The sequence below is a fragment of the Pleuronectes platessa genome, chromosome 9 (assembly GCF_947347685.1).
Source record: "Pleuronectes platessa chromosome 9, fPlePla1.1, whole genome shotgun sequence".
NCBI lineage: Eukaryota > Metazoa > Chordata > Actinopteri > Pleuronectiformes > Pleuronectidae > Pleuronectes > Pleuronectes platessa.
The window spans coordinates 22,396,902-22,424,209 of NC_070634.1; the positions used below are offsets into that span (position 1 = coordinate 22,396,902).

General features: G+C 42.8%; 2 protein-coding genes across 2 annotated transcripts; one reads left to right on the top strand and one right to left on the bottom strand.

Moving 5' to 3' along the window:
• Positions 1-1,523: 1,523 nt before the first annotated feature.
• Positions 1,524-6,491, bottom strand: ttc22 (tetratricopeptide repeat domain 22). The gene is made up of 8 exons (XM_053430554.1): positions 6,000-6,491; positions 4,875-5,175; positions 4,590-4,645; positions 4,377-4,492; positions 4,094-4,212; positions 3,130-3,291; positions 2,818-2,970; positions 1,524-2,743 (listed from the first exon to the last, which is right to left on the bottom strand). Exons 1-8 carry the CDS (start codon positions 6,260-6,262, stop codon positions 2,207-2,209), a joined length of 1,707 nt encoding a protein of 568 aa, XP_053286529.1. The 5' UTR covers positions 6,263-6,491; the 3' UTR covers positions 1,524-2,206.
• Positions 6,492-13,893: 7,402 nt separating this feature from the next.
• lurap1 (leucine rich adaptor protein 1) lies at positions 13,894-25,326 on the top strand. The gene is made up of 3 exons (XM_053431478.1): positions 13,894-14,109; positions 23,520-23,891; positions 24,084-25,326. The coding sequence occupies exons 1-3, from the start codon at positions 13,894-13,896 to the stop codon at positions 24,399-24,401; spliced, it is 906 nt and encodes a 301-aa protein (XP_053287453.1). The 3' UTR covers positions 24,402-25,326.
• Positions 25,327-27,308: the final 1,982 nt, after the last annotated feature.

Here is a 27,308-nt window from a genome sequence, read left to right on the forward strand (position 1 = left end):
TCTGGTGCCCCTGAGCAAGGCACTAGACAGGCACTCTTTTTTACTCCCCCAACATCTGCTCCCCGGGCGCCGTACATGCTCGCTCACTGCTCTGTGTGTCCTTCACCAGATGGGTCAAAAACAGAGATTAAATTTAACCCTAACCCTAACCCTAACCCTACCTGCATTAGTGTGCCTGTGCATGTCTGTGCATGTGTTTGGGACTAATAAATGCATCTTAATCTTAATCTTAAAAAAAACTGCTGCATAAACCAAGGAGTTGACAAGACATAAAATGTGCTTACTTTGAAGATACCACTTTCCAATTCAGAACCCCATCCCTCACCCCTCACTCAGTAAATCTCCAGTTCTTCATCCATTCAACACTAATGTGAAGCTTCGTAACAGTTAAATCTCATTAGTATCTCCCACAGTTAATGTTTCTATTAGCATATTTCAGTCAACAACACTGAGACAGTTTTTTCAAACCAAGCAGCCACTGAGTGTTTGGCACTTGTTGTTATGAACCCACAGGGAAGTCACGCACACAGGCAGGGAAGTCTCCCGTCACACTCACTGTTCACTCTGATTGTAATTTAATTACATTTTACATTAACCTGATAATGTTTTGTACTGGTCAGAGTACCTTAAAGTTTAGATTAATATTGTAAATTTAACTTTCTGCATATTCCAATCGAGTGCCTCCATTTCTCCGCAATCTCAGATTTCGCTGTATCTAAAAGTTGTGTTTATGTCATCGGAAATAATCTCAATCAAATTCCTTCACCTCAAGATGACAGAGTTCTTGTTTGGAGTATTTCCAAGATTAATCTTTTGGTCGGGGCCTAAATCGGATTAAGGATGGGAGACAATTGAAGTAATATTTATTTGGATTACCAGTAAGATGTCGGTGGTTGAGCTACAGATTCCTGGCAGCTGTTGGAAGGTTCAGTACAACAGCTGCCAGGAATCGATACCTGAGGTTTTTGATGGAATTCAGGGGAGGCACGTTGCTCAGCTCGTGCTTGCTACTACAGACACAAGTTAATTAAAATGTATTATATAAATTACATGTTACAACTTATATAAAAAAAAAAGCAAAGACAAAGAAATGTGGTGCATTGTCAAGTAAATTATGTGTTTTGTGTGTATTGTTCTGTATTAGTATACGTGTGTTTTCATAAGTTGCAGGACCAACTTAAGTAACACACAGCGAGACAAACAGAGAGACTTGCTGCTTTAAAAACCACCGTGAAATGTTGAACCTCTAGTATTTATGTGTCTGTTGTCAAGTGATTATAAACAGATACAGTTTTGTAGCCTTAGTTTATCATATTTTTCTGAAACTTGTTTATTCCCAGTCACTCACACAATCGGACCTTGAGCCTTGCTTGTGTCCACTGCTTTGTGCCCTGGGTCTGTGTTGGGTGGGACCCTTCTTCAATAGATTCTATACTTGTATAGATATCTTACATATGGATATTTATAGCGCTTGCAGTTGAAGTCTCTTCCTGGATACAGCCTGTTGACAGTATGAAAGTTGATGTGATACCATTCAGGGATCAAGTTTCCCCCTGTCTCTTTATTGTAACAAGGAAATATTCAGTTACTTAATTATAACCTGTTGTGGGATCACATGGCCAAAGCAAAACCTGAATTATATGAAAGTGACATCAAAAGTTATTGTTGACAATAACATCACCAGGATATTTCAGAAATATCGTGTAGTAGATGTATAACAGATTCGAATTTTCACAATACTTCCATATAAACTCATACACAGCACATGGTTGTAAAATAATGTTAAAGTGTTATACCTCAAAAGGCTTTATGGATGACAGTAATATCTGTGTGTTAACAGTTTTTTGATATAAAATATATTTTATTGTATTTTCCAGTGGTAAGTTAAAGAAAAAGTATTAAGTTTAAATTACACAAGTGGTATTTCATAGTTTGGAGGATTGAATTTTCAACTTAAAATCAATTTCTCAGTTTCATTGAGTGAATACTGTAAGAAAAAACAAATGTTGTATGTAACATTTAAATATTGCAGTATCACATTTTGTGAAATAGCTTGCTTTATGCTACAATATCAAAAAATGTCCTGGTCTTGACCCAACCTGACCCAGGCGCTTTGATCTCCCATTCCAAAGATTCTGAACAGGCCCCGACCTTCCAACCAATCAGAGTAATCCAGAGTATATTTAAAGTCCCATATTATCTGTCCTCATGTGTAGGAGAAGGATCTTGTAATTGTTTTCTTCTTGGCCAGTTGTTTGGGAACTATTGTCTCCAGCAGCCTCTTCACTAGATCCAGTCGTCCTGCTCGGATCAGGGCCCTGGATAACTCTGTGACCTCTGCCGTCTGAGTCCTGTAAAGGCACCTCAGCTCGGCCTTCACAATGTCATTGGGGTACCTTTCCTCTGCCTTTTGCACCCACATCTCCAGCTGGCCGATGGCAATGCTGGGATCGGGGCCTCCCTGCATGAACACGGACAGGAGGGCCTGCAGGAGGCAGCGCAGGGCTGTGGTGTCGGTGCTTCCTGGTCTCTCCAACTCCACGGCCTGTTTGAAGCAGTCGGCGGCGTTCTGATCCTCGCCTTTCAGGTGGAGGCAGCGTCCTCTGAGCACATGCAGGTCTGGCAGGCTGTCGCCCAGCTCAAACTGTAGGGCGTGCGACAGACTCACCAACGCACAATTCACCGCTGACTCGTCCACCAGAAGGCTTTCCTGGAGGGCGTCCACACCCATGTAGTAGTACACCTTAAGAGGAAGACAATCATTTGAAAACCTTTGCTCCTTAATCTATATTGCTCCTTCTTTGTTAAAGCTGTTACCTGTGCCATCTCGAGGTGAGTCCGCAGACATGGACGTACACTCAGGACCTTGTCCAAGTCCTTTCTGGCCTCGGTCAGCAGCTGTCGGTCTGGGATCCCACCTTGACCACTCTTGGCCTTCTCTAGGTCCCTGATGTAGAACATCATATTGATCTGAGAAAAAGACATTTATAGATATTTTTATACTGCGATTTGTTGACATCTCATCTCCACTGTGTGGTCAGTTTAAATCAATTGAAATTTAACAGGGTAATCGACTTATGCTTGTCATCTCGGTTCTGGCGTGGACTTGGTGTGTTAGAGCTGCGTTACCTTGGCGCGGGTGCAGTAACCCTGCCAGTTGAGCTCTGGATCTGGCAGCACATTTAAGGCCATGTTGCTGATCCCTGTGGCCATCTCGTGTTTGCCCAGCAGAAAAAACACCTTGGCCAGAAGGTTCAGGATGAATGCATCATCACTGGCCATGTTTATGGCCTGAAGACACAGATAGATACTGTTATGGAGGAGCACATTCAGCATCAAGTTCTAGTTTCTAGTCTATACTGCAACAGGAATGATATTACACTGTAAATCCGTTTCCATGTAGAGATATAGTAAAGTTTGCAAATCTGAAAGAAACGAGAGCAGAACTATTAATTATCATTTGCCTGGAGAAACGAACGAGGCTCAGCTAACAAATTATCTCGCTCGGTTCAGAATTGATTACGGATATCTCAAATTACAAACAAGAGAGATATTGTAGCAGGAGCAACCACTGATAACCTTTAGTAAAGGTATTTAGAGAGAATGTAAAAGAGCCTAAACAGAGTTTGAACAGAAGTGTCTCTATCCAAGGCCTCAATCCTTCGGAGGTTGCATTTGAAGACCAGTTGCGTCACTGTCCCATTTCGGAGGCTACTTCAAATGTGTCCTTAAAAGTTCATTGTGTGGAGTTTGGTGACATCTAGTTGTAAAGTCACCTGACCTCACCCTCCACTCCCAAACATGAAAGAAAACCTGTTGATGAAACCTTCAGTTGTCATAAAAACTCAAAAGGTATTTAGTTTGTCCAGTCTGGGCTACTGTAAAAAAAACATGGCTGCCTCAGTGGAGAGGAACCGCTCCTGATGTAAATATAAAGTATTTAAATGTAAAGGGCTCATTCTAGGGTAAAGAAAGCAACAATTCGCAAAATTAAGATGAAACACACTAGTGAAAACATCACTATGATTATTTTATATTCGTTTTCTGCTAATAGATCCCTTTCACCTGAACTGCTGATGTCAGGTGAACTTACGGTTCCATAGCAGGACAGAGGATCAGAGGCGGAGTATCCACAGTCGTGTATGGACATGGGCACGGTGGTGAAGTCCTCCTTCCTCTCCAACATGATGCCAATGTAGCACCAGGCCAGAGCTGAGGACACACATCAGGAATCCAAATTTATTAAGATGAAAAGAATACAGCAACATTTTTAAAAAATACTGCTGGTTTCTGCTTAAAAAAATCATGCGTGGTTTAAATGCGTCTCTGCTGTTTTTATGTAGATGTGATAGCAATTCAAAAATTCCTAAACACACCTTTATGTTGCGTTTTCTCAGATTTCAGTGTTTCTTGGAGAAGCTTCAGTCCCTTATTGAAATGAGTGTGTCTGGAGTATTCTGAGTCCTCCTTGGTCTTTACTATGTCGTCCAGTCTGCGGCGATATGAAACAGATTAACATGCAGAAAATTAAACTTGAAATAATGCTGATGCTGTTTTTGTGAGAATCTTTTTTTATGTCAGTCTTGTACCTTATATAGATGGTTGCCATTTTAAAATACCAGCTTCGTTTTTCCTCCTTTGGAATCTGAAAAACACCAATAGTGATAAGTAATGAGTGAATTAAAATGACCTTTAGTGTGCAGGAATAGCAGGAACTTGCTTTTCTGTCACGTTTTAATTTGTGTGATGCACAAATAAAACTGACAACAGATTTTGAAGTTAAGTTACTTTAAATTAAGATTCACATCAAAAAATCTGAACTGAGCTGTATTTTTGGGATTCTTTTTCCCATTATCCGTGTGTGTCTTTCTCACCAGTTGTCCCCCATAGTCCAGGGCTTTGTTGTACAGCCTCAGTGCGGCGGTCAGCCTCTCTCTCAGGTCGTCCTCGTTGTCCAGCTCCACATCGTATGGATGGACGTAGGCCTGTTCCGCCAGGCAGCGGGCCGCCAGTACCCTGGTCTCCTCCTGACTGGCCTCTCCAGCATCTAGCCCCATGAGGTGGGACACTTTCTCCACACACTCCCCTGCGTCCAGCTCTCTGCCCAGCTTGTCGTACACATAGCCCAGGTTGGCCCAGGCGTTGAGGTTCCCAGGGTCTTCTCTACAGATGCTTCTGGAAAAGCCGAGATACACAGAGCGTCAGGTTGTGATCAGTGTGATAGTTAAACAGGATCCTGTATTTAGGACTCATTTACAACCTGATTATGTGACAGGGTTAATAAGAGGTCATGATCATTCTTCATTTGGCCTTTTTACATTTACCAAGAATGTTTGTATGTTTGTTTGTTAACAAGATTGCACTGAAACAACTCAACAGATTTCCGCGAAACTTGGTGGAAGGATACGATATGTGTCAGAGAAGAACCCATTGAATTTTGGTGCGGATCCAGATTTTCTTTTGTTTCATTTTTCTTTGAGATTGCGCCAGAGGGCGTTTTTCCACCTTCTCACTGTTTTTCCCAGGGATCAATTCATGGATCTTGATGAATAAAAAATCTGTCTCATTTAGGGAACTGATATCCGTGAGTGTGTGAAATTTGGTGCAAAGACCCCATAAAAGTTTGGTGTGGATCATGGTCCAATTTCTTTAACAAGGCCTTTTTATTTGAATGATTTTACATGTTTGTTGATTTCACAGAAAATAATTTCTGGATCTTGGAACTGATAAGTGTCTAGTAAATCTAAAAGTGGTTTCATAAGGAGAATGTTGGACCTTGGCTGATGAATCAACTTTACTGAGAGACCCTCTAGTTATGTCTTCAGGCATTCAGTGTTTTTTTGGGGTAAGCTTACAAAGGTGTGAGATATACTGTATATAAAAGAGAAATGTCTTTTCTGCTTATCAGATTGCTACAAAAACCTGAAAAACCTTCTACATGTCAAAATCACCTCAGGGTTTAGAATGTTTAGAAAATAATGACAATCGTCTTTTATCACCTGAATGTTTCCTCGGCCATGTCCAGCTGCTCCAGGTGAAACGCCAGCAGACCCAGCAGATTCCTGACCGCGTACTGCAGATGTCCAACTTCAGCCTCCAACTCTCCACGCAGGCTCTCCTGCTTCAGATACGTGTCCCTGTGTCGCAGCCTCACCGGCCCCACAGGATCACAGTTGAGACTGAGCTTCAGGTGGAAGTGTCCGGGGAGATAGTCCATGTCCTCCATGAGCGACTCTATGTCGTCTGTGTTGTCGGCCTCCATGTTCTTTTGCTACCCCCCCCCCCCTCCGAATCCTCCACCACCTGTTGTTTAAAAAAAGCCTTAAGATATCAAATACAAATCTTCTTTGTTTGTATTTCACCGAGGATCCCGATTCCTTTTTACTTCTGAACCTACCGCTCGGTCTACTGCAGCTTCATTTACCCACCCGCTCTTGTCATCCTGCTGTGGACAGGTAGAACAGGTTAGGTTTGGGAGTGACTACTGAGTGTCAGAGGTTCTCAGGGTTTTACTTAGTGTTTACACATTATTATATCAAGTCCCTCTTCTGACCCTCATTCATACCATTCTCGGGACACACAAACACATAGCATCTAGGCACCTCTCTTTAATTTTCTTCTTAAAAAATGTATTTACTCACTTTGTGACATACTTTTTCTGAGTAAGAAAAATACCAACTAACATTCCTCCAAGTCCATTCTGACAGGATGAGATTACTTCTTAGCTTATGTGTTGAAGATTGTAAAAAGAAATGTTTTGAAGCTTTGTTTTGGTGAATGTTTCAGCTGCTGGTTCCCCCCCCCCCAACCTACCTGTGTCCAACCCAAGAATGTGAACCGTCAGGCTCCGTGTGACACAGGGGAACACTGAAGGAAAGTGAATCAGTTTGGCATGATTTTAAATTGCCTTTCAAAAAATAAAAATGTATACTTAAGACATAGCAGCAACGAGTGAATGTGAATCGACATTATCCTGCAAGTCACAATACTATCTGGGAACATCTGATACAAACAGGATAAGAGCACTTTTGTTTCTAAAGGCTAACATCTCTTCCATCAGACGGTGAAACTGTGTTATGACAATCCTGACTGACAGTGGAACAAAGGGAAGAAGGTGTTGAGTGTTGCAAGCAACAAGAATTCACAGCCTCAACACGTGAGGGACCTGGAGTGAAGCAATTCAAAGACAGATCAACTCTCTTGACTCTATATAAAGATGCAGGAGTTGTTTCCACTTCCTCTCACTTTTCAGAAATGAAGCCAAAATATACCCCATAGCCTACGAACGCCGCCATCTTGGAAGTTTGGGCGGTACAGCGGTCGACCAATCACGAATCAGTCTCAGCTGTCAATCATTACGTTTCACCCCATTTGCATAGTATCAAGTAACAAACTAAAAGCAAACTTAAAATGATCACAACATACATGAGCGTGATTAGAATATATAAAATCAGCCAGCCACCAGGGGGCGATTGAGACGCTTTGGCTTTACTTTCGGGGTGCAGTCATGTCATCTATGTGTTTGTGAGGGTAGGAGTGAAAAACCGACTGAGACTTTATTGCCTGGGAGGAAGTGTAGCATCCAATAGAAAATACATCTCTATCCTGGTAGGTGGGTGGTGGGAGGATGGCTTGATGAGTCATGTGTTCGTATTTGAAAAGTGACTAAACACAACTGTATACTCTCTCTGTAAACACACAAAAGGCCTCAGCCATGTTTGAACCTGTGCTGAAGCACCTCTGCTGCCCCTGAAGCCCACAGCCTCCATCGGAGTGTGTTGCATAATGTGTATTTACTGTGATTCTGCCTGCGAGCCGGCCGCCTCTCTCCACTTGCCACATGTGGGGGTGCAGCAAATCTGAAAATGTTCTCTCTATACAACTGTTAACATGGTTGTCATCATGGACAATGGGCTGACTGCATGGCAACGTTATGATTACAGGTGCTGGTCTGTGCGGTTGTGCAATGTGCACTCTCTGAGCTGAAGACAGAATCTCAACATGAAAAAAAAGCTCCAACTTAGATGATAGACGTTGCATTCCATGAGCTAAGAGACAAAACAAAGGTATTATGGGGGGGAGATGTTGACCCTAATAATCCCTCAAGCCTTCACAGCTCTCCCCTGTAAAGTGGGATTAGTGTACGTGTCCCACATTTTGGTAAAGGTCCTTTGGCTTGATACCTAACCCCTTGTTAACCTACTTAATTGTTTTGTTGTCTGTCTTAACTCCTGACACAAACAATCTACTGTGGGATGAGAACACATGATAGAGAAATAGAGGATCCCCATTGTCTAGTTGCATAATTTGAAATCTGCACCGACCACAGGTTGATAGAAAGTGTCTCAAAGCTGCTTTAAAAATTACAAAGGGAGAGATTCATTCACCCTTCAAGCCAACTTGTATTTATATATTATCAAAAACTTGCAAACTAATCCAGCATTCATGCAACTACTAAATGTTTAATTAAAATATGGAAATATAGTCCAATGCAATGCTGACTGTCCCACATATATATACCTACTGTTATATTTTAATCATAAATTTCCACATTTAGAATAATACAGTTACATTGTTGTTATTGAGACACAGTTTGTTGTAGAGTTACCTTTACAAATCATAATGTCTTGATTAATTTGGGTCGAACATTTTAGATACTGAAGATTTTTTCCTAATATGAACAATATAATTTGATAATTTGATATATTGTGCAGCAGCTAGACATACGATTACATACAGGTTAATGGGGACCAGTCAAGACCCTGCATCAAAGTCCCCTGAATTCCATCCCTGCAGAGACATGACATTGACATTGACAGGAACGTAGCTGTGAATTTGGGGGCCCCTCACGAGATGTGACACAGAATACAAAGGGGATCCTAGGATCAGAGAAAAGCCTCATTAATACCAGTCTCAACAACCCCATCCTCGCTCTTAGCGGTTTGGTTTCACCTTTACAATCTGTGTGTAACTCTGCGACACAGCACTGATAAGATTGGAAGGGTTTGAGAATTCAATATACAGTGCCTTGCATAAGTATTCACCCCCTTTGGACTTTTCTACATTTTGTCATGGTATAACCACAGATTAAAATTTATTTCATCGTGAGTTTATGTAATGGACCAACACAAAATAGTGCATCATTTGGAAGTGGGGGGAAATATTACATGGATTTCACAATTATTTACAAATAAAAATCTGAAAAGTGTTGAGTGCATATGTATTCACCCCCTTTACTGTGAAACCCCTAACAAAGATCTGGTGCGACCAATTGCATTCACAAGTCACATTTGCAAGTCACATAATTAGTAAATAGGGTCCACCTGTCTGCAATTTAATCTCAGTATAAATACACCTGTTCTGTGACGGACTCAGAGTTTGTTGGAGATCATTACTGAACAAACAGCATCATGAAGACCAAGGAGCTCACCAAACAGGTCAGGGATAAAGTTGTGGAGAAATATGAAGCAGGGTTAGGTTATAAAAAAATATCCAGAGCTTTGGACATCTCTCTGAGCACCATAAAATCCATCATAAGAAAATGGAAAGAATATGGCACAACCGCAAACCTACCAAGAGGAGGCCGTCCACCCAAACTGAAGAGTCGGACAAGGAGAAAATTAATCAGAGAAGCAACCAGGAGGCCCATGGTTACTCTGGAGGAGTTGCAGAGATCCACAGCTGAGGTGGGAGAATCTGTCCACAGGACAACTATTAGTCGTCTACTCCACCAATCTGGCCTTGATGGAAGAGTGGCAAGAAGAAAGCCATTGTTGAAAGGGATCCATAAAAAATCCCGTTTGGAGTTTGCCAGAAGCCATGTGGGAGACACAGCAAACATGTGGAAGAAGGTGCTCTGGTCAGATGAGACCAAAATTGAACTTTTTGGCCTCAATGCAAAACGCTATGTGTGGCGAAAACCCAACACTGCCCATCACCCTGAGCACACCATCCCAACAGTGAAACATGGTGGTGGTAGCATCATGCTGTGGGGATGCTTCTCTTCAGCAGGTACAGGGAAACTGGTCAGAATAGAGGGAAAGATGGATGGAGCCAAATACAGGGAAATCCTTGAAGAAAATCTGATGCAGTCTGCAAAAGACTTGAGACTGGGGCGGAGGTTCATCTTCCAGCAGGACAATGACCCTAAACATACAGCCAGAGCTACAAAGGAATGGTTTGGATTAAAGAATGTTAATGTCTTATAATGGCCCAGTCAAAGCCCAGACCTCAATCCAATAGAGAATCTATGGCAAGACTTGAAGATTGCGGTTCACAGACGGTCTCCATCCAATCTGACTGAGCTTCATCTTTTTTGCCAAGAAGAATGGACAAACCTTTCCATCTCTAGATGTGCAAAGCTGGTAGAGACATACCCCAAAAGACTTGCAGCTGTAATTGCAGCGAAAGGGGGTTCTACCAAGTATTGACACAGGGGGGTGAATACTTATGCACCCAACAGATGTCAACTTTTTTGTTCTCATTATTGTTTGTGTCACAATAAAATTTATTTTGCACCTCCAAAGTACTATGCATGTTTTGTTGATCAAACGGGAAAAAGTTTATTTAAGTCTATTTGAATTCCAGTTAGTAACAGTACATAATGGGAAAAAGTCCAAGGGGGGTGAATACTTATGCAAGGCACTGTATGTGTTTTTCATCCCGAAAAAAAGAAAGGTAGCCTCACTCTGGTATCCAGGCTTTATGCCATATCAGACAGACCAGGTCGGCCTTAATCCACTTCAGATCCTGACTTTCTGAGCTATTGTTATTTAACACAGATGTTCAGCCAGACGTTGCTTCAGATTCCCTCCTTATCTCTCTTTTCCCCCTGAGACGCACTGGTACGTTCAGTCAGAGCTCGCAGGGGAAAACTCTTCTGCCTCTCGGAGCCACTGCTTCTCAGTTCTCTGTTCTCAGTCAGCTTCCCCTCTGGCGTCCTCAGTACTCAGAGTGAAAAGCATCTCTTCTGCTCTCTGGACACATTCACTGACTGCTAATCACACCACTGAATGTCTCTTTGTTGTGTGTCTGTGTGTAACCAGGACGCATCATCTACAGGAAATCTACAGGAGTTTTGACTGATGGTGTTCTTCCATCATAAAAATGTGGGATTTCTATTTCCGTGTGCTGGTCTGTGGACTGGGTTATACAGGTCCTCTTCTAGGTCCTCAGATAAACTACAGTGGCTGGCAACTGGGTCAAACTGGTTGTTGTGTTGCTGCAATCCTTTATATCGAGCTGAATAACCCGAGCTTTTATTTTGAAAAGCTGTGAACTTTGGTCTGAGGATTGTGTCGCTTGCTTTACAGACATCTGACTTTGCTGATGTGCATCATTCAAACTTATATACAAGTCACACTAAAACAGTAATGAAACAAAAGCGCTTTTATTTTATTAAAAACATTGATGATAAAATCTCCATTGCAAATAAACCATGTAGGATGAACATAATGTTTTCTCACTCTGCACCATACGCTGTTAAAATTAAAAAGCTCTGCACACAATCAATATAAAAATGACAGTTTACTATAGAACTGTTTGAGGAAGACTCACTAAAGACAAGGAATAATTCTAAAGTAGCTCCAGACCATAAACACAGGCCAAGAAAACAGGGGAGTTTAGAACAGGCACTGCACTAGTGTAAAATGTATGACATATAATTTCTATGTTAGTGTTATTTTGCTTGTTCCATCTAATCAGCACACTGTAGAATAAAGTGTGACCAGGCCTAATTATAAGCATGTGTGTCTCTGTTACTTGTGGATAACCCAATCTCCAGATGCAATAGATTTGAAATCAAATATTATCAAATGCTTTCCTCCCTTTGACACAGGGGAAAAAACTACGCTCACCAGACACCTTATTGGATTTGACCTCTATTGCTCCAAACTGTTGCCAATATGATACGTCAGCCCACCAGTCCGAAAACCACAAGCTTTGACCTCCTGTGTTATGGCAGCTGTGGTGCCTGTGGTTCCGTAGGAGGAGATCTAAGCTATCGGGAGACATTTGTCAGGAAGCACTATACAGCATGTGAGTGTACTGAAAGTAACGTCATGCAGACAACTTCCTGATGCAGTAACTATGTCAGTTGTAAAGTTTGACTTCAAATTTGGCTGCGAAAGATTAAACTGAGTAAAAGTTTTGTTGTTGCCTGGATCTGTTTGCATTGCTGGTTAATGTTGTATGGAGATGTGCACCTGAAGCTTCAACAGTAGATGACGACCTGTAATTGATGAACATAACAAACAGGGTGTTTTTTTGTCTTAGCTGTCGATCGTGACATTTCACACCGTTTTTTCTAGCATAATAATTACGAATTAAAAACAAACATACACTTTTACACTTGAACAAACATCACTGTTTGATAAGAAAATGTACTTTGACTCTTTAGTTTGGTCCAAGTCCCATCCACTAACATGGAGGAGGCAGGGTTTAGGATTAATACTGCGGCCGGCTACCAAGTGGTGATCAAGATGCTTTGGCTTCGCTTTTGGAGATGTCTTCCATCTTTATGTGATCTAGAAGGGCTTCATTGAACATCTGAGTGAAATGAGGTTTGGAAGTTTTACAGATTCATTTCACGTCTCAAGTCTTGGGGGAAGTGTCTCTCACTGGAATTTCAAAATATGTCTTGAATGCAGGGAGGTGGTGGCTGAGACACGCCTACCTGAATTGTCTAGCTACGACTGCAGTAGCAACACAAACTTCACGACAGAAATGCAGCCTGACGATGAGTCTTCTCGCCTCCTGAGTTTCCTGATGTTTAAAACCCAAGAACTGCTTGAACAGCCGACACAGGTGGCATACCTTTGAAAATGGGCGCCGCTTTCCACCTTCCCTGGCAGGGGACCACCTACTTTTGATTAGAGGGTGCTAACTTACTTTAATATATACAGATTTCAAGACGTAGAGATGTCCCAAACAGTTAACTCTCTATATAAGCGTTAGCCCTGAATTGTCTTTGTTTTCTCTGTGAGAACTAAGCATCAGGAACATTCCACCCTACCTACGTGACTCTTCAGGTGACTCACGACTACGGAGCCCGAGACACGACAGGCACACGCAATGTTGAAGGACTATGTCTCAATCTCAAATACTTGAGAAATAAAAAACTCTTAAAAGATATAAATGCAACTTAGTGTTGTCTTCAAAGCTTTGGCCTGTCATTACTATATTATTATAGATATTAACTCTTTGTGCACAACTTATTAAAATCCACTAGAACTTCACCTGGCTCCGTACACCACAGTAGAGTTTATGAATGTGATTTTAAAAACAGAATTACTACAGTTAAAGAGTCAAAGAGTAGTCTTATAATTTAGTTGTGCAGTGTCCCTTCAACACCCAGAAGCAGCGTGTGTCCGTGTTTTATTGTGGAAGAGCCGACCGGATTCTGCTGGGTGTTCCTCTGCTCTCTTCACACTGGGGTGGGGGGGGGGGGGGTCTCCTCCTCACTCCCACTCCGCTGCGGCTGCTGGTCGATGTCATGGTTCAGGTGGAATCTGCGCAGCGCAGCTCGCTGTCAGTGTAGAGACACATCTGCACCACAGCTGTTTCACACAGGACAACAACCACTGGGAGGAAACCAGTATCTCTCTCCCAGTGAGTTCACCTCATCATCATCACTTTGTTGCGACTTGATGCAAGATGATGAGGATGAAGAGGATGATGATGATGAAGGTGGAATGAAAGCAGACATTCATCAGCTGGAATAACAACAACAATGGTGCTGTCAGACTGGTTCGGCTGGAGCCGCATGTGATGCCACTCAGTCCCGGGAGGCAGTGACTCCAGCGGCGGCTTCCGACAAGCGAGGAGGACGCTATCCTCTCGGCTCTCTGCGGATCTTTTCTTCGCCTCTGGCTCACGTCGCACACTTTGGCCGCGATGGACGAGGGAGCCGCCGGCGAGGCCGTCCCCGATCTGAGAGACATAGAGGCGAAGATCGGCCGGAAGACCCCCGAGGGACTGCTCAGGTGTCTGCGGGAAGAGGCGTCCTCTCTCCGGGGAGACGCCAAGCTGGCAGCCGCGCACGACTCCGGTGCCAAGGAGACGGGGAGGAAGAGTTTGGATGAGAAGATCAGGAAGCTGAAGATGGAGATGGTAAGTGTGTGTGTGTGTGTGTGTGTGTGTGTGTGTGTGTGTGTGTGTGTGTGTGTGTGTGTGTGTGTGTGTGTGTGTGTGTGTGTGTGTTGTGTGTGTGTGTGTGTGTGTGTGTGTGTGTGTGTGTGTGTGTGTGTGTGTGTGTGTGTGTGTGTGTGTGTGTGTGTGTGTTTAACATCTCTGCAGCAGATTACTTTATCATGACTCATACACAAACAGCAGCAAAGTGCAGGATACTGAATAAGATCTGTTGAAAGGTTAACCCACAGATTACGTCCTGTATAAACATATATCTACAGTTTATATAACTAGCTAGAGCAAGACCGATAGATTTGCTTGGCCGATAACAGTGGTCGATATGAGTCTTTCACATATTGGTATCTGCAATTTCGTTTTTGCTGAGATGAAAACTTTTATTTTACAGAATAAACAATACAGAAAAGTATTTTCTCGGTTCATGTTCTACACACATAGCTGGTCACATTTGTTCTTTCCTTTTATTCGTAAGTATTTGTAATCTATCTACGCTACTAATTCTGTCTATATCTGTTTTTATGCGAAACCCAAGTGTATTGTTAACTGGCCGGGAAAGTGTCAAATTTGGTGAAGTTTGGACAAGCTATACGTTTATTATTAGTGAAAGTGGGTTACGATAGAATTCGCAGATGAAATCTAAACGTGTCCATGCTCCCTCTAGTGGACAAATGATGTAATGCCACTGTAATGTGTGATATTTATAACTTTAATGGTCTCGAGTGATAAAAACCTGACGACTCCTCGATTTCCGTCACTGACTCAGTGAAGCTGCTCGTCACCATGCCAACCGCTGCAGACGAATGTGGTTGCTAGGGAACCGGAGTTGACGATCACAGGCCTCTATCCTGTGGTGATGTCACTGCTCGTCCTATCGTCAGGACGTTATCTCCCCAATCACAACATTCATATTAATCTGTTTTTATCATCTACAGCCTCTCCTCTTTCTTTTTATTCTGGGCCTTGATTGTGGTGTGATGCAGTATAATTGGGCATCAACCCCCTATGGAATGTATTTATAGAAAGCGGTCATTTTTTATTTATTAAACACAACAATCAGAGGTTTACTTTCGTTCAGTCGAGGTTTTTCTGAAGATTATTTATCTATTAAACTAATATCTCACTGTCAGCGTGTTGACTCAGACCCCACCTCCTCCAAAAGTGTCCAATCATGAGCGTGGTACATTCCTGTGGCAGATGCAGACGTGCACTCCGTCTGTGGTTGTGACAGAGATCACATGCACCGCCATGAATGACCCCCCCCCCCCCCCCCCCCCCCCCCCCACAAACAAAGCAAGGTGTCTTCTGGGGGTTAACTGTTCACATCCCAACGACCAAAACACATGATCTGATTCTTTCTTCACGCCAGGTTGTGGTCATGTGGTATGTGTTCTTAAAGCACGTTAGTATGAACTGGGATTTAAACTGGGACCGAACCAAACCACTTGTGTGGACAGGGACCTTCTCATCAGGCCTTTAATTGAATTTCACAGGGAAAGATAGAATCATTGGGCCGTCACATGGGACTCAAAGAGAACTTAACTGTTGTAACCTCCAGACACTGATGTCAGCCAGTTTCTAAGAGCATATCTGACCAATGAGCACGGTTTGGAGTTTCTATAAATCTGTCCAGGAGCAGACTGATTAAATAGTGTTAGACACGAATCAGTGTGTGAAGGAGGGAGGAGGATTGAGAGAGAGAAGAGATAGTGATAAAGGGCTACTTCCTGACCATGGGGGATTGAAGCCTCCAGCATAGAGCTGTGCTCTGTGTGTATGTGTGTGTGTGTGTGTGTTTCATTCATCTGTGAGAGTGGTGTGGTGTAATGAAAGTGCACAAAAAGAGTCTGAGCATTGCACTTTAATCAGAAATCTGCTTAGTAAGATGTGCAGTAACACGTGTACAGTGTCTGCAGAGTAATGCTATCTGACTCACACACACACACACACACACACACACACACACACACACACACACACACACACACATACACACACACACACACACACAGAGGAGTGAGCCAATATCCGCTTCTTTTTCTCACTTTGCCTGCACCTTTACGTTTGTGTGAATGTGTCTTGTGTTCCTCATTCATGTGTTAGTGTGTCTGTGAGCGCACAGCATGCTGATGCACGACTGCAGGATGTATGTGTGCGTGAGTGTGGGTGTTTGTGTGTGTATGTGTGTGTTCCATATTGTCCCCTGTCACCAGCAGAGATGAAATGTTGCTCTGCTTCTTGCTAACTGTCAGGACAAAACAAGACGTTCCGCTGTGTTTCCCCCGCTCCCCTCCTCCCTCCTCCCTCCTCCCTCCTCCCAGTGAACGTTAGACAGGAACAAACAAGCTGCTTTTACCTTCTACTTTAAACGTCATATACGACAACATCTGATGTAAAACACACTGATGTGAGATTGAATTACAAAGTCAGACAAAACCCTTGGTTCCCATCTTTAACACATAAAGAGTCTTTTGAAGTCTTTGCCTTATGTCTCTAAAGGAAATACTGTGACTAATAAAGAAAACAGTTCAGTGTAACATGAAGCCGCCGCAGAGAACTTTCATCTCCTTGAACTGGGGGGAATTGGCCTCTTTAGTAATTTAGTGTATTTTGGAAAAAAACGAAATCTTCTAGTTTCAAACAGTTGAAGTGACTCAGTAGTCAAACCTACTGGTTCATTATGATAATGATGGACAAACAACTTACTGTAAACAACTAGAATGACTCTCAGTAGAGTGCATCCCTCCCATTTTCGGGGTTATATGTCCGGTAACTTTTCTGTAATCCTGTTCACAAACAAAAGATGGAAACATAACCTCCTTGGCGAAGGGGGCAGAGAAAATACAAACGTATTTACTGACATTTCACTAATTGATGCATTATTGATTCATTGTACTTATTTTGAACAGACAAAATGTCATCATAATTCTAGCACTGATGTATAGAAGTAAATAATAAAAGATGATGACGATAAAGATGTGATGCTGTGTGACATGTGCCTCTCGTACACTGTGTTACTCTTGCTGCTTATATGTCTCATTCAGTGCAGTTTACACACTCTACACTCATCTAAACAGATTTACTGGATGCAGAGACACTCCTTTAAAACCACAGACGACTGGTAGTCTGCCAGACACGCACATGCAACCACACACGTACGCACACACACACACACACAAGAGCACACACACGCACTACCATCTGCTTTGTACATTTTATTCATTCAGCAGCACCACCTGTATTTTAAACAATCGAAGGGCAAATGTTGTCTCATTGCCAGGGAAATGTCACTCTCCCTTTTTCTTTCTGTGACGTCCCCCTGTCCCTCTCTGTCTCTGTCTTTCACCTCTGGGCAGATCAATGTCAGTGCAAAGTCAGCTTTGGGTGCAGAGCTGAACTGAAGCTGAACCGATTTAATCTTCTCTCTCTGTCTGGCTCCTCGGGCTGTATCTCCTCACAGATGATGTCAGGACAGGACTATCTAACTAAACTAGTGTTAAACAAGCGGAGCTCCTTTATTCTTCCATCACGTCTAGTTCTCCGTGTTTCATCTCCTTTTCTCTCTGTCTGTGTTTGACCAGGAAACCTGAATGAACATCTCAGGTTTCACAGCAGCTGGAGCGTTTATTTATTTATCGACTGCATGAGAGGAGATTCTCAATCAGGGGTTTTACACTAACTTTCATTACGTTGTGTCATCACTTGTTTGACAGTTTTTATAATAAGATAGATGAACTGGTGGGAGATTTGGACTTTCCTAATCCATGCAGCATCCTTCCACCAAGACTCGATATTATCCATCCAGTATTTTTGTCCTACAAGCAACAAACAGACAAAATGAAATCCAAAACCTGTACCTTATTTAAAGAATCCATTTGCAAGTTTTTCCAGTTTTTGCTTCAATTTCATGAAACATCAACCTCTTTTTAGTCTAGATTGGACTGTACAGTGAATCCCTGCATGTTTCCATCCAAAATATGTCTAGTGGGTAAATAAAAGAAGCAAATTGTAAGAGAGGGAAAAAGATGATGTGTAGGAAAGAAAAATCTGGAAGTGCAATGGACACAGAGACAGTAACAGAAGTAGAGAACACAAAGGACGGTTTGATTTTCCGACAGCACTCAGAGATGAGAACAGACAGATGGAGCTGCAGGGGCGTCCTGCTGCTGTGGGACGGAGACCGGAGGGACGCTGGAAGGACACCGTATGTCTTCAGAGCGCCCGGGGTTCGGTCTGGAAGGTGAAACGACAGACAAGCGACACCAGAGGACACGAGAAAGAGAGGGAGCAAGACTCTGTTTATTGTTGTGTGTGTATGGGAGAACGTGTATGTGTGTGTGTTTGTATGTGTGTGTTGGTGCTGGCAGTGATTCAGCAGTCTGTGAGGTGGCTGGGTGACATTGAGAAGCTGTTATTGCCTCGTGGGAGACTGCGTCACGGATCAGGCTGCAGTGGTGCACACGTCACCAGGATGTGCTGTATCATGAATGACTGGACCGTGTCTGTTGAGACACTTGAGTTTGTCAGAGCATGATTTAAATGGAGCCCATTGATTTTGGCAAATTAAACAGAAAACCTGTTTAGTAGAACATCCAGGATAAAGGACAATTCGGCTCCATTGCAACTGGTGATTGATTTTCATCGTGGTTTATGGTTTGGATAACATTGCGATGACCAGAATAATTGTTGAGTTCTTTGCTCAACTTGAGACTGGGTGTAAACAAGCCAACAATGTTGTTCCTAACTAGATTAGAATGAACCAGTGCTGTGTCCCTGTTATAAACCTGCCTGTTTGTAATGGGCTGTGTAAATGCTGGCTGCAGCTTTTCTTTCTGAAACTGTAAAAGGGACCTGCAGTAATTCAGCTGCAGCAAGTGAAGACCTGCTGCTGGACCCGGTCCACAGAACCCTGAAGCTGCACCACCACCACCACCGCTGCTAATGTTCACCTGTTTGTTCAAAGTTCAGTGAAGCTGGATTCAGTAAGCAGAACCTGAAGTGCAGGATCGACAATGTCACCTGCTCTGATGAGTCCTAGCTGCCACTGCTACGTGCCGGTTGCCTGTTTACTCAATGTATTATTAAGCATAGCACGTATCCACATCCCACTGCTCTCCCTTTGGGCTCTTATTCTTAATCCATAGGCCAAGTGTGAAGCCAATAAGACGAGCTGTTCTGGAGCTGTGCCTTCCACATACAGACAGAAAGAGCTGTGGCTCAGGAGTTAGAGCCGGCGTCCTCTAACCAGAAGGTTTGATGGTTCAATCCCAGTCTTCCCCATCGAGCAAGATACTGATCCCCTAATTGCCCCTTCTGATAGAGAACGTGCTGCACGTAAATGCACTGTATGAATGTGTGTATGACTGTAAGACTGTACTGTAAAGTGCTTTGAGAGGTCATGAAGACTTGAACAGTGCTTTCTAAATACAGACCATTCACCAGACCATATATAGAAATACAGATAGAAGGCCAGGGTTCGGAAAGTAAGGTCCAGGTTCCAGCAACTTAATGGTTTGACTTCATCAGGCCATGTGTTATTTGACAATGAGAAATATCCTGTTTGAAGAGCAGAGCATCTGGAGTTATTCTTGTGGTTTTGTTTCTCCTTGCTGTCGTTGGTGGGAAGATAAATTATGTCTTGTTGTTGGAAAATATGTGTCAATTGTGCAGCAGCTGTTGCCCCAATTTGTGCGTCTGGTGTGATCATGTATGAGCACGATCTCAGCCTGCAGCTCACCAAGGTTCATTTTCCAGACATGTGAAGCAGAACACTGACCCACAAATGACAGAGCAGATATTTTATCTAAATATCCATAACTTAAACCATCAGAAGAAGCTTAAAGCTGAAGTGTAGTTCAGGGCAGTCGGGGCGTCCGGGCATCGTCCTGGTCCCTGCAAATTCCTTCTGCTTTAAAATACATAGAACGACAGTAGCTGTCACTCAAGTGTTCCCATCACTCATCGTGTCCGGTTGTGTAACACCTGCTCCACACACATGCATGTACACATGTAGAAGGAGCACAGTAGCATTGTGTTTTATGGGACTCATGGATTATGTTGATAGAATTTGGTGGTCGAACGTAGCATTGACTTCCCAATGAAATGGCTGTTTATTCAAAATTAATGAAATCAATTATTTTAAGGACTGCTTTTTATAATATTATTTGTAATGCACACACAACCACACACACACACACACACACACGCACACGCACACACAGACACACACACTGTTATGTGTCAGATATAAGAGGCAGGAAAATGAGCTTTCCAGAATCCTGTGGCTGTCAGGATGTGGCCTCATGCCCGAAGAGAAAAACTGAAATCTGCTTGGCTGTGTATTCGATGTCCGAAAAAATGAGAAAAGACGATTAATGGTGTTTGAGTCCCTGAGGCTGCACAGTCCTCCACCCCCCCCACTCTCATCCTGACTGCTGTCACATTAAAACCTTTTGGCCCCAATTTGACCTTTTTCATTTGACAGGGTCGTGTCTTTAACGAGTGTGTTTGACTCCACTGCATCATAACAGGGACAGAAGCTCCTTGTGAAGAAGCATAACACAGTACAAGAGACTGCTGCATGAATGTAGATGCATGTCGGTGTTATGAAATCTCATTTGCATAAAGGACATATTTACATATTCTTATTGAGAAACACAAGGAAAAATGTACAATATAACAGATTTTTAAGAAAAGCGTTTTTTAAACGATATTATTGTCAGTTACAATAAAAATGTGTATTATTTGTGTATTTCTAATTTTAATTCATTAATAAAACTGTTGGAAACTGTGATAAATAATGATAAATACTCGTAACAGTTTCCCAAAGCCCAACATTCACTTTTCATGTTGTTCATTTTGTAGGTTATGTATTTCGAAGGACAGCAGCACAATCACAACCCATTTTACCCACTTGTGCTTTAAGTCTGTTTAAATACAGCTTTCCCACAGTAGATGAATGCAGCTGGTACAAGCTGGGAGAGCCTGGAGCTTCGTTAGCGTCGTGCCACCTCAGCGCTGACGGGCACAAAGCTACTTTTACTGCCATCCTCATTAGAGTCTGTGCCTGAAACCCTCAAACCTCAAACCTGAACCCCGCCCAACTAAATGTCTGTGTGCCAAGATGCCAGCTGGTTTACTGTCTGTCTCTTTCTCTCTCACACACTCACACACGCACACTCACACACACACCGACACACACCGACACACACATAAAGCTGTGGTTTTTGGCGATCTGCTCTTATTCATCAGGCACTCCATCTTTTTTGTGTGTCATGTACTGTGGAGATGGATGAACCATACGAGTGTGTGTATATATATATAATCTACATTTCTTTGCCCTTAATGGGATGTTGGTGCGTTTGCATGGAGTTTGCTCTCCCCATGTGGTTGTGTGTGTTTTGCTTCCACATACAAAAGACATGCAGGTTGTTGTCTGGTTGATTGGAGACTCTAAATTGGTTGGGAGTGCCTCCAGCTCCCCAGATGGACGGATGTTTGTATTCTCCATCAAATTGTCTTGAGCATGAACTCATTTATATCAATTGACGATGTTGACTTGACTTAGAACAATATAAAGTCATTGTTATAGCTTTTCTTCTTATGTGAACTTAAAAGATTTTAAGGGCCCGACGAGGTGAAATCATTAGAAATTAAATTTTACAAAAAATCGTAATATTGAGAAAAGTCGGGGAAAAACATAATTCTTTATGTTCTCCAATTTGTCATCTTATGACTCCTCACATTTATCTTTAGGGATTTTGACGTCCAGGCTGGTAACCACTGATCTAAATCTGTTTCCCACACTGTGGTTCGCCTGGTTCTAAGAAAGATGAATATGCTGAAGTGGTTTTTCTCTGCAGCCTCACTGTCCTGACTGGTTCAAACAAAGGTCCACCACCACCTACACACAGAGATGATGTAAGAGGGGGTATTCATTTCCATTTATACAAAGTTCCTTGTAGAAGAAAGAACACCAGACTCTGGACCATACTTTTTTCTTTTGTCTTGAGCAAATACAGATCAATCATGACAGAACAAAAACAAGGCTCCACTGGATGTATCTCTACCAAGAGAAAGGTGGCTTGTCAGGTTTAAACAATCAATATGTTCCTCTTTGTTTTATTGACATGACCGGAGAGGGCACGAGGGAATAAGAGAGCGACACTAAGACTGAAGGGTCAGCAAAGGTCTTGCTAGCTCATGGTCCTGGCACAATAAATGCAGATGTAAATGCTCCATTTATGGCTGGATTCTTATGACTATGCTTCCTGTCCAATATATTTATTGGCATGATAACATCAAGTATTAACAAGTACACAAATCTATGTATTGATCCGATACAACGTCTTTAAAGTATATCCGTTTCACCCTCGTAAAACATGGGTAGTATTTGTGTTTGGTACTAAAAAGAAAATCCCAAAGAGCTCAGAAAATATAATATAATTTCTTAGTGAGAGATAGAAACCTAAAGTAATGAAGAGGAAACATTGTGTGAATGAACTGAGAAATAATGAGAGGCTGAGGTCTGCAGTGATCTGGAGAGAGAGAGAGAGAGAGAGAGAGAGAGAGAGAGAGAGAGAGAGAGAGAGAGAGAGAGAGAGAGAGAGAGAGAGAGACAGTGTCGGTGCCATATATCACCTCCTGGCCCGGCACTCCACCGCAGACCTCTGCTAATGCGTTCTGCGGAGGAATTTTCCATGACTGAAGCCATCTTTTTCTACTTATTCACCATCGAGCTTCTTCGGCCTCCCCTCACACACATCACTTTTCTGATTAATCATTTTAAGCCTCATCTATTTGGACCAGATGACGTCGTGATGAGTATATAAATATTTGAGCAATTAACATGACATTAGGACGATGATTTATAAAACCTTGTTTAAAGATTGTGGTGTTTTACTTTTCAAATGTGTCCACAAATAGTTTCCACTGTGTCACATTTCTCTCTCTCCTAGCGTCATATATCCTTGTTAACACGGTTAAACAGACTAATCTAATGTTCATTTACATACACGCTACCTAAACCTTTTCTCATTTCTCTCATTTCTGTCTTTGTGCTTTTCCTATTCTGTTTCCACACTGCACGTTGCAGCACACTATTTATTCGGCCTGCCAGCTACTATGTTACTTCCAATTATGGTTATCTGAAGGGTTTAATAGCATTTTAATGGTGTTTGCACTCAACGCAGGAGCCAACTCTCACTGCTTGAAATAAATATCTGCTGAGTCCTGGTGGGTCAGCAAGTTTCAGTGTGTGTCTGGCTCTAATTGATCTCCTGTTGCAAACTGCAAAATAAGCACAATAAAGAAATGAGATCTTTACGTTGATGTTTCCATGTTATCTCATCCATTCCTCCTTTTTTATTTCTCCATAGGCCCACTTGCGCTCAGTGGACGTGAAGCTCCTGCAGCAGCTGCTGGCGGTGCATGAAGGCATCGAGGCAGTGAAGTGGCTGCTGGAGGAGCGCAGCACGATGACCAGCCGGTGCAGCAGCCTCACCGGCAGCCAGTACAGCCTGGGCGAGGGCCCCGACACGTCCTGGAGAGGCTCCTGGAGCAGCCTGCAGGACCCCAATGACAAGCTGGACAACATCTCCATCGGCAGCTACCTGGACACCCTGGCGGACGACATGGACGAGTACTGCCCGTCCAGTTCGGAGTCGGTCATCTGCTCTGCCACTCCGCTGGTTTCAGAGGCTGCCCCCGGGGGCCGGACAGGGGGAGGCCTCGGGGCCCCGGTCACGGCAGCAGGAGCTGGGGTAGGGGTGAGGTCTGTTACTGGGGCTGTTGTTGGGATTCGGGCAGGGACAAAGGAGAATGGAGTTGGCGCTGGAAATGGGACAGAGGTGAAAGATACACTAGGGACTGCGGTTACCAGTGCTGTCACTGGGACTGCAGCTGGAAAACCAGCTGTTCCCATCAACTCTGCTCGAGCCAAGTCTGAGGGCCCCAAGCAGGACGCTCCAGTGTGGACCAAGGCAGCTGAGACGGGCAAAGGAATCCCTGTTAAAAAGGACAATATCAAGGCACAATCCATCAAGGTTAATGGCATCCATGAGAAACCATCGGCACAAACTGGAAGCCCGACCCACCCCAGTCTCACTGAGAGACAGGGAACCAGCCAGAGCCCCAAACTCAAACCCTATAGAAACGGCAAAATCGAGTTGGAAAGTTGCAAAATGAACGGCAAAATGCACATGGAGTACGACGCGCACTGGCGCTGGGTGCAGTCACAGGAAGACGTGACGTTTTTGTAGGAAGGTTAATAACAGACGGTACCAAATTCACTTTTCACTCCTTCCTCTGTAACGTCCAAGGTGAGAAGAGGAGTGAACTGCTGTGGTGAAGAACAGGGGATGAGGGTTTCTCTGGTGAAAGACACTGGGTTTAAAAGACAAAGACTATTCTTCCCTCTAACAGCACTAACTTTCTATAAAACATTGATGTCAGTATTAAGATGGATGCACATTACAGGACTTTAACCATCGTCAGTTAAAGCGGGGCTGCCTCAAACCAACTTAGGACAATTTAAAATATCCTGTGTCATAGTTTTTTCTCAGGGTCTCTCTTTGCATTCCCTGATTTTTATTTTCATTTTATTTTATTTTATTTGCCCTAGAAATAAAGCACAGATCACAGATGATGGAGAACAGAGAAGTATTAACCAATGAACATTTCAAGATTACAATTTGTATTACTCGCCCCAATTAATAATTCCCCAAAAGTAAAACTACTCTAAACTCTAAATCCTTATAAGAGAGATAACTGCATTTCCTGTTAGCGCCCTACCATTTTGTTTTGACCCCTGGAAGTGAAACAAATATGGCCTCTCATTACCGATCATGGCCTCTATAGCTTTTCAAGTTTTTTTTTAATTCAAAGTCATTTAAGAAGAAGAAAGCAGACGATCTAGGATTTCACAAATAAAAAAAGAAGAATCTAAAAATAGACGTCTGTCCCATTAATGTCTGGAATACAATTAATCATATAAACGATGTGAGAGTACACTTCCAATAGTTATACCCAGTATTGCTTGTTCAAGTATTAGCAAAAAAAGTGAAATACAAGTATATCTGTGTGTTTCTCCCTGAAAACGTCCCTAAACAACAGTAGAAGATAAGAAACACATCGAGGACAGGGCACTGGGATTAGTTAACGTCTCCCTCCATGAGAAATAATGCCCCCCCCCCCCCCCCCCCCCCCCCCCCCCCCGCTGTTAGCGTCGGTGTCTTTGTTGAGCTTCAATGATGAACTAATCCTCTGCAATATTGTATATTCACTGAATCGCAATACAGCTACTCTGTGCACCAGGTACTTAGACGTGACCGGTTGTACGCAAATACTGAATATGGCTGAATATTTGTTTTGATCTGGTAATCTGTGTTAGTTTGGAACTGCAGACGTTGTGCCTGATTGGTGTAAAACTTTACTGCGTAGTATGCCTGTGCTTTCCCTCCTGAGACGAGTGCACTGTCGATTTGATAATCTGTGGTTTGTTGACCGATTTTTACTAAATTATATCTGGCCGCTACTTTGGTAAATGTTGCTGGGTGGTAAATGTGTCGTGTTGGCTGCGTGGATATATGCATGACCTGCGCCGAGAGCTTTAATGGCCGAACTGTGAGAAATCGACAAATCAGAGCAGAAAAGCAATATTTCTTGAAGACTTTCGACTGGTTTGCTTTTGACTGGTTTGTTCTTCTCAGCAAATGAAAACTGAAATTTTTCTTCAGGAGTTCGAAAGACTACTGACAGGGAGTGTGTGTGTGTTTCTGTGTGTGTGTGTGTGTGTGTGTGTGTCAGACAGACACCGACTGCCTGAGCACAGCCGGCCTGTCAGGATCAGATAAGAATAGACCAGTCCCAAAGCTCTTCAAGCGTTTCCATCTCACTCACCACATCGTTGCTACACCTCGTCCCAGTCTGCAATAAGTCACTTTAATGCAGCAGGAGTAGTGGAACACATTTCATAAATACAGGACATATTACATAATCATAACTGTGGAAATAACAACGGTTTGGCACAACCCCTCCCTGTCTTAGGGCGTCAAGCTAACCTCGAAGTGAATTTCTTCCTTCCCTTATGTGGACTTCTGAACCTCTCTTTGTTCTCAGTGCTGGGAATTGTTTGAATCTCTCAGTTCTCGTGCCAGTGCAGCATGTGCAGCGATCAGCTTCGACACTGATACAGAGCCAATGTTTTTTTTATACTCAGAACAGACACGTTAGGCAGTTTTCCCCAAAACCAAATCCCTTTTCAGCCTAAAGGTCAGAGGCCTTTTTAATGCAAGCATTTCCTGCATGTTTAACCTCCTAATCGACCATTAGCTGAGCCATCCCCTCTTAATTTCTTGTTGTTACAATTACAAGTGTTCTTTTTTGTTGCATGGTACATGTACTTAATATCGGGTCAGATTACCTAAAAGTGTGGAGTAATATTTGATAAAATGTTTCCAGAATGTCAGATAGTGGTGAACAAAAGCAGGTTTTCTTGCCGGCAAACAAAAGCTTTGAGAGGAATGACCAAGAGATGTGTTTGGCAAAGGTAATCGTCGCTGAGAAATATAAATGTGGAGTTGCTGGAAGGGAAACCAAATCCAGTATGGAGCAAAGCAGAGGAGCGAGGGGTCAGCATGGATCCAAAACTTGGACAGGTTTCACGTTTCTTACAGGCAAACGTTAATTTTGGAACTCCTGGTGGTTCCTAGTTTCTCGTACTGGGCCGGTAAGGTTTCTGAGTTGGTTTCTGAGCAGGTTTATGCTGGAAAAATGGTTTTGAATCTGCACCTGATGGCTCGAGGCTGTAGAGTCCTAAAATCAGATGTTATGGATTTGTTATGAAATACAAAAACAGTTTAGCTTAACTTTGTTTAACTTCATGTGACAAAGGCTTTGACATGTTTGGTAAATGTAATGTTGGCTGAGAATAAAACTAGGTGGAGGTTGACATGCCAGTCTTTTTGGTGTTGCATGGTACATGTAGTAGTTAATGGGTCAGATTACCTTGAAAGCTGAAGTAAAACCTGTGTACTTTGCTTTGATATGCAGTTAAATCCAAAGCTCGAACGTTTCCTGACATCTGTACTTCAACAGAGAGGTTGAGTGAACATTCATGGCTGCTTGGATCCTGTTCCTTCACCAGTTAGCTGCCACAATGCTTCCAT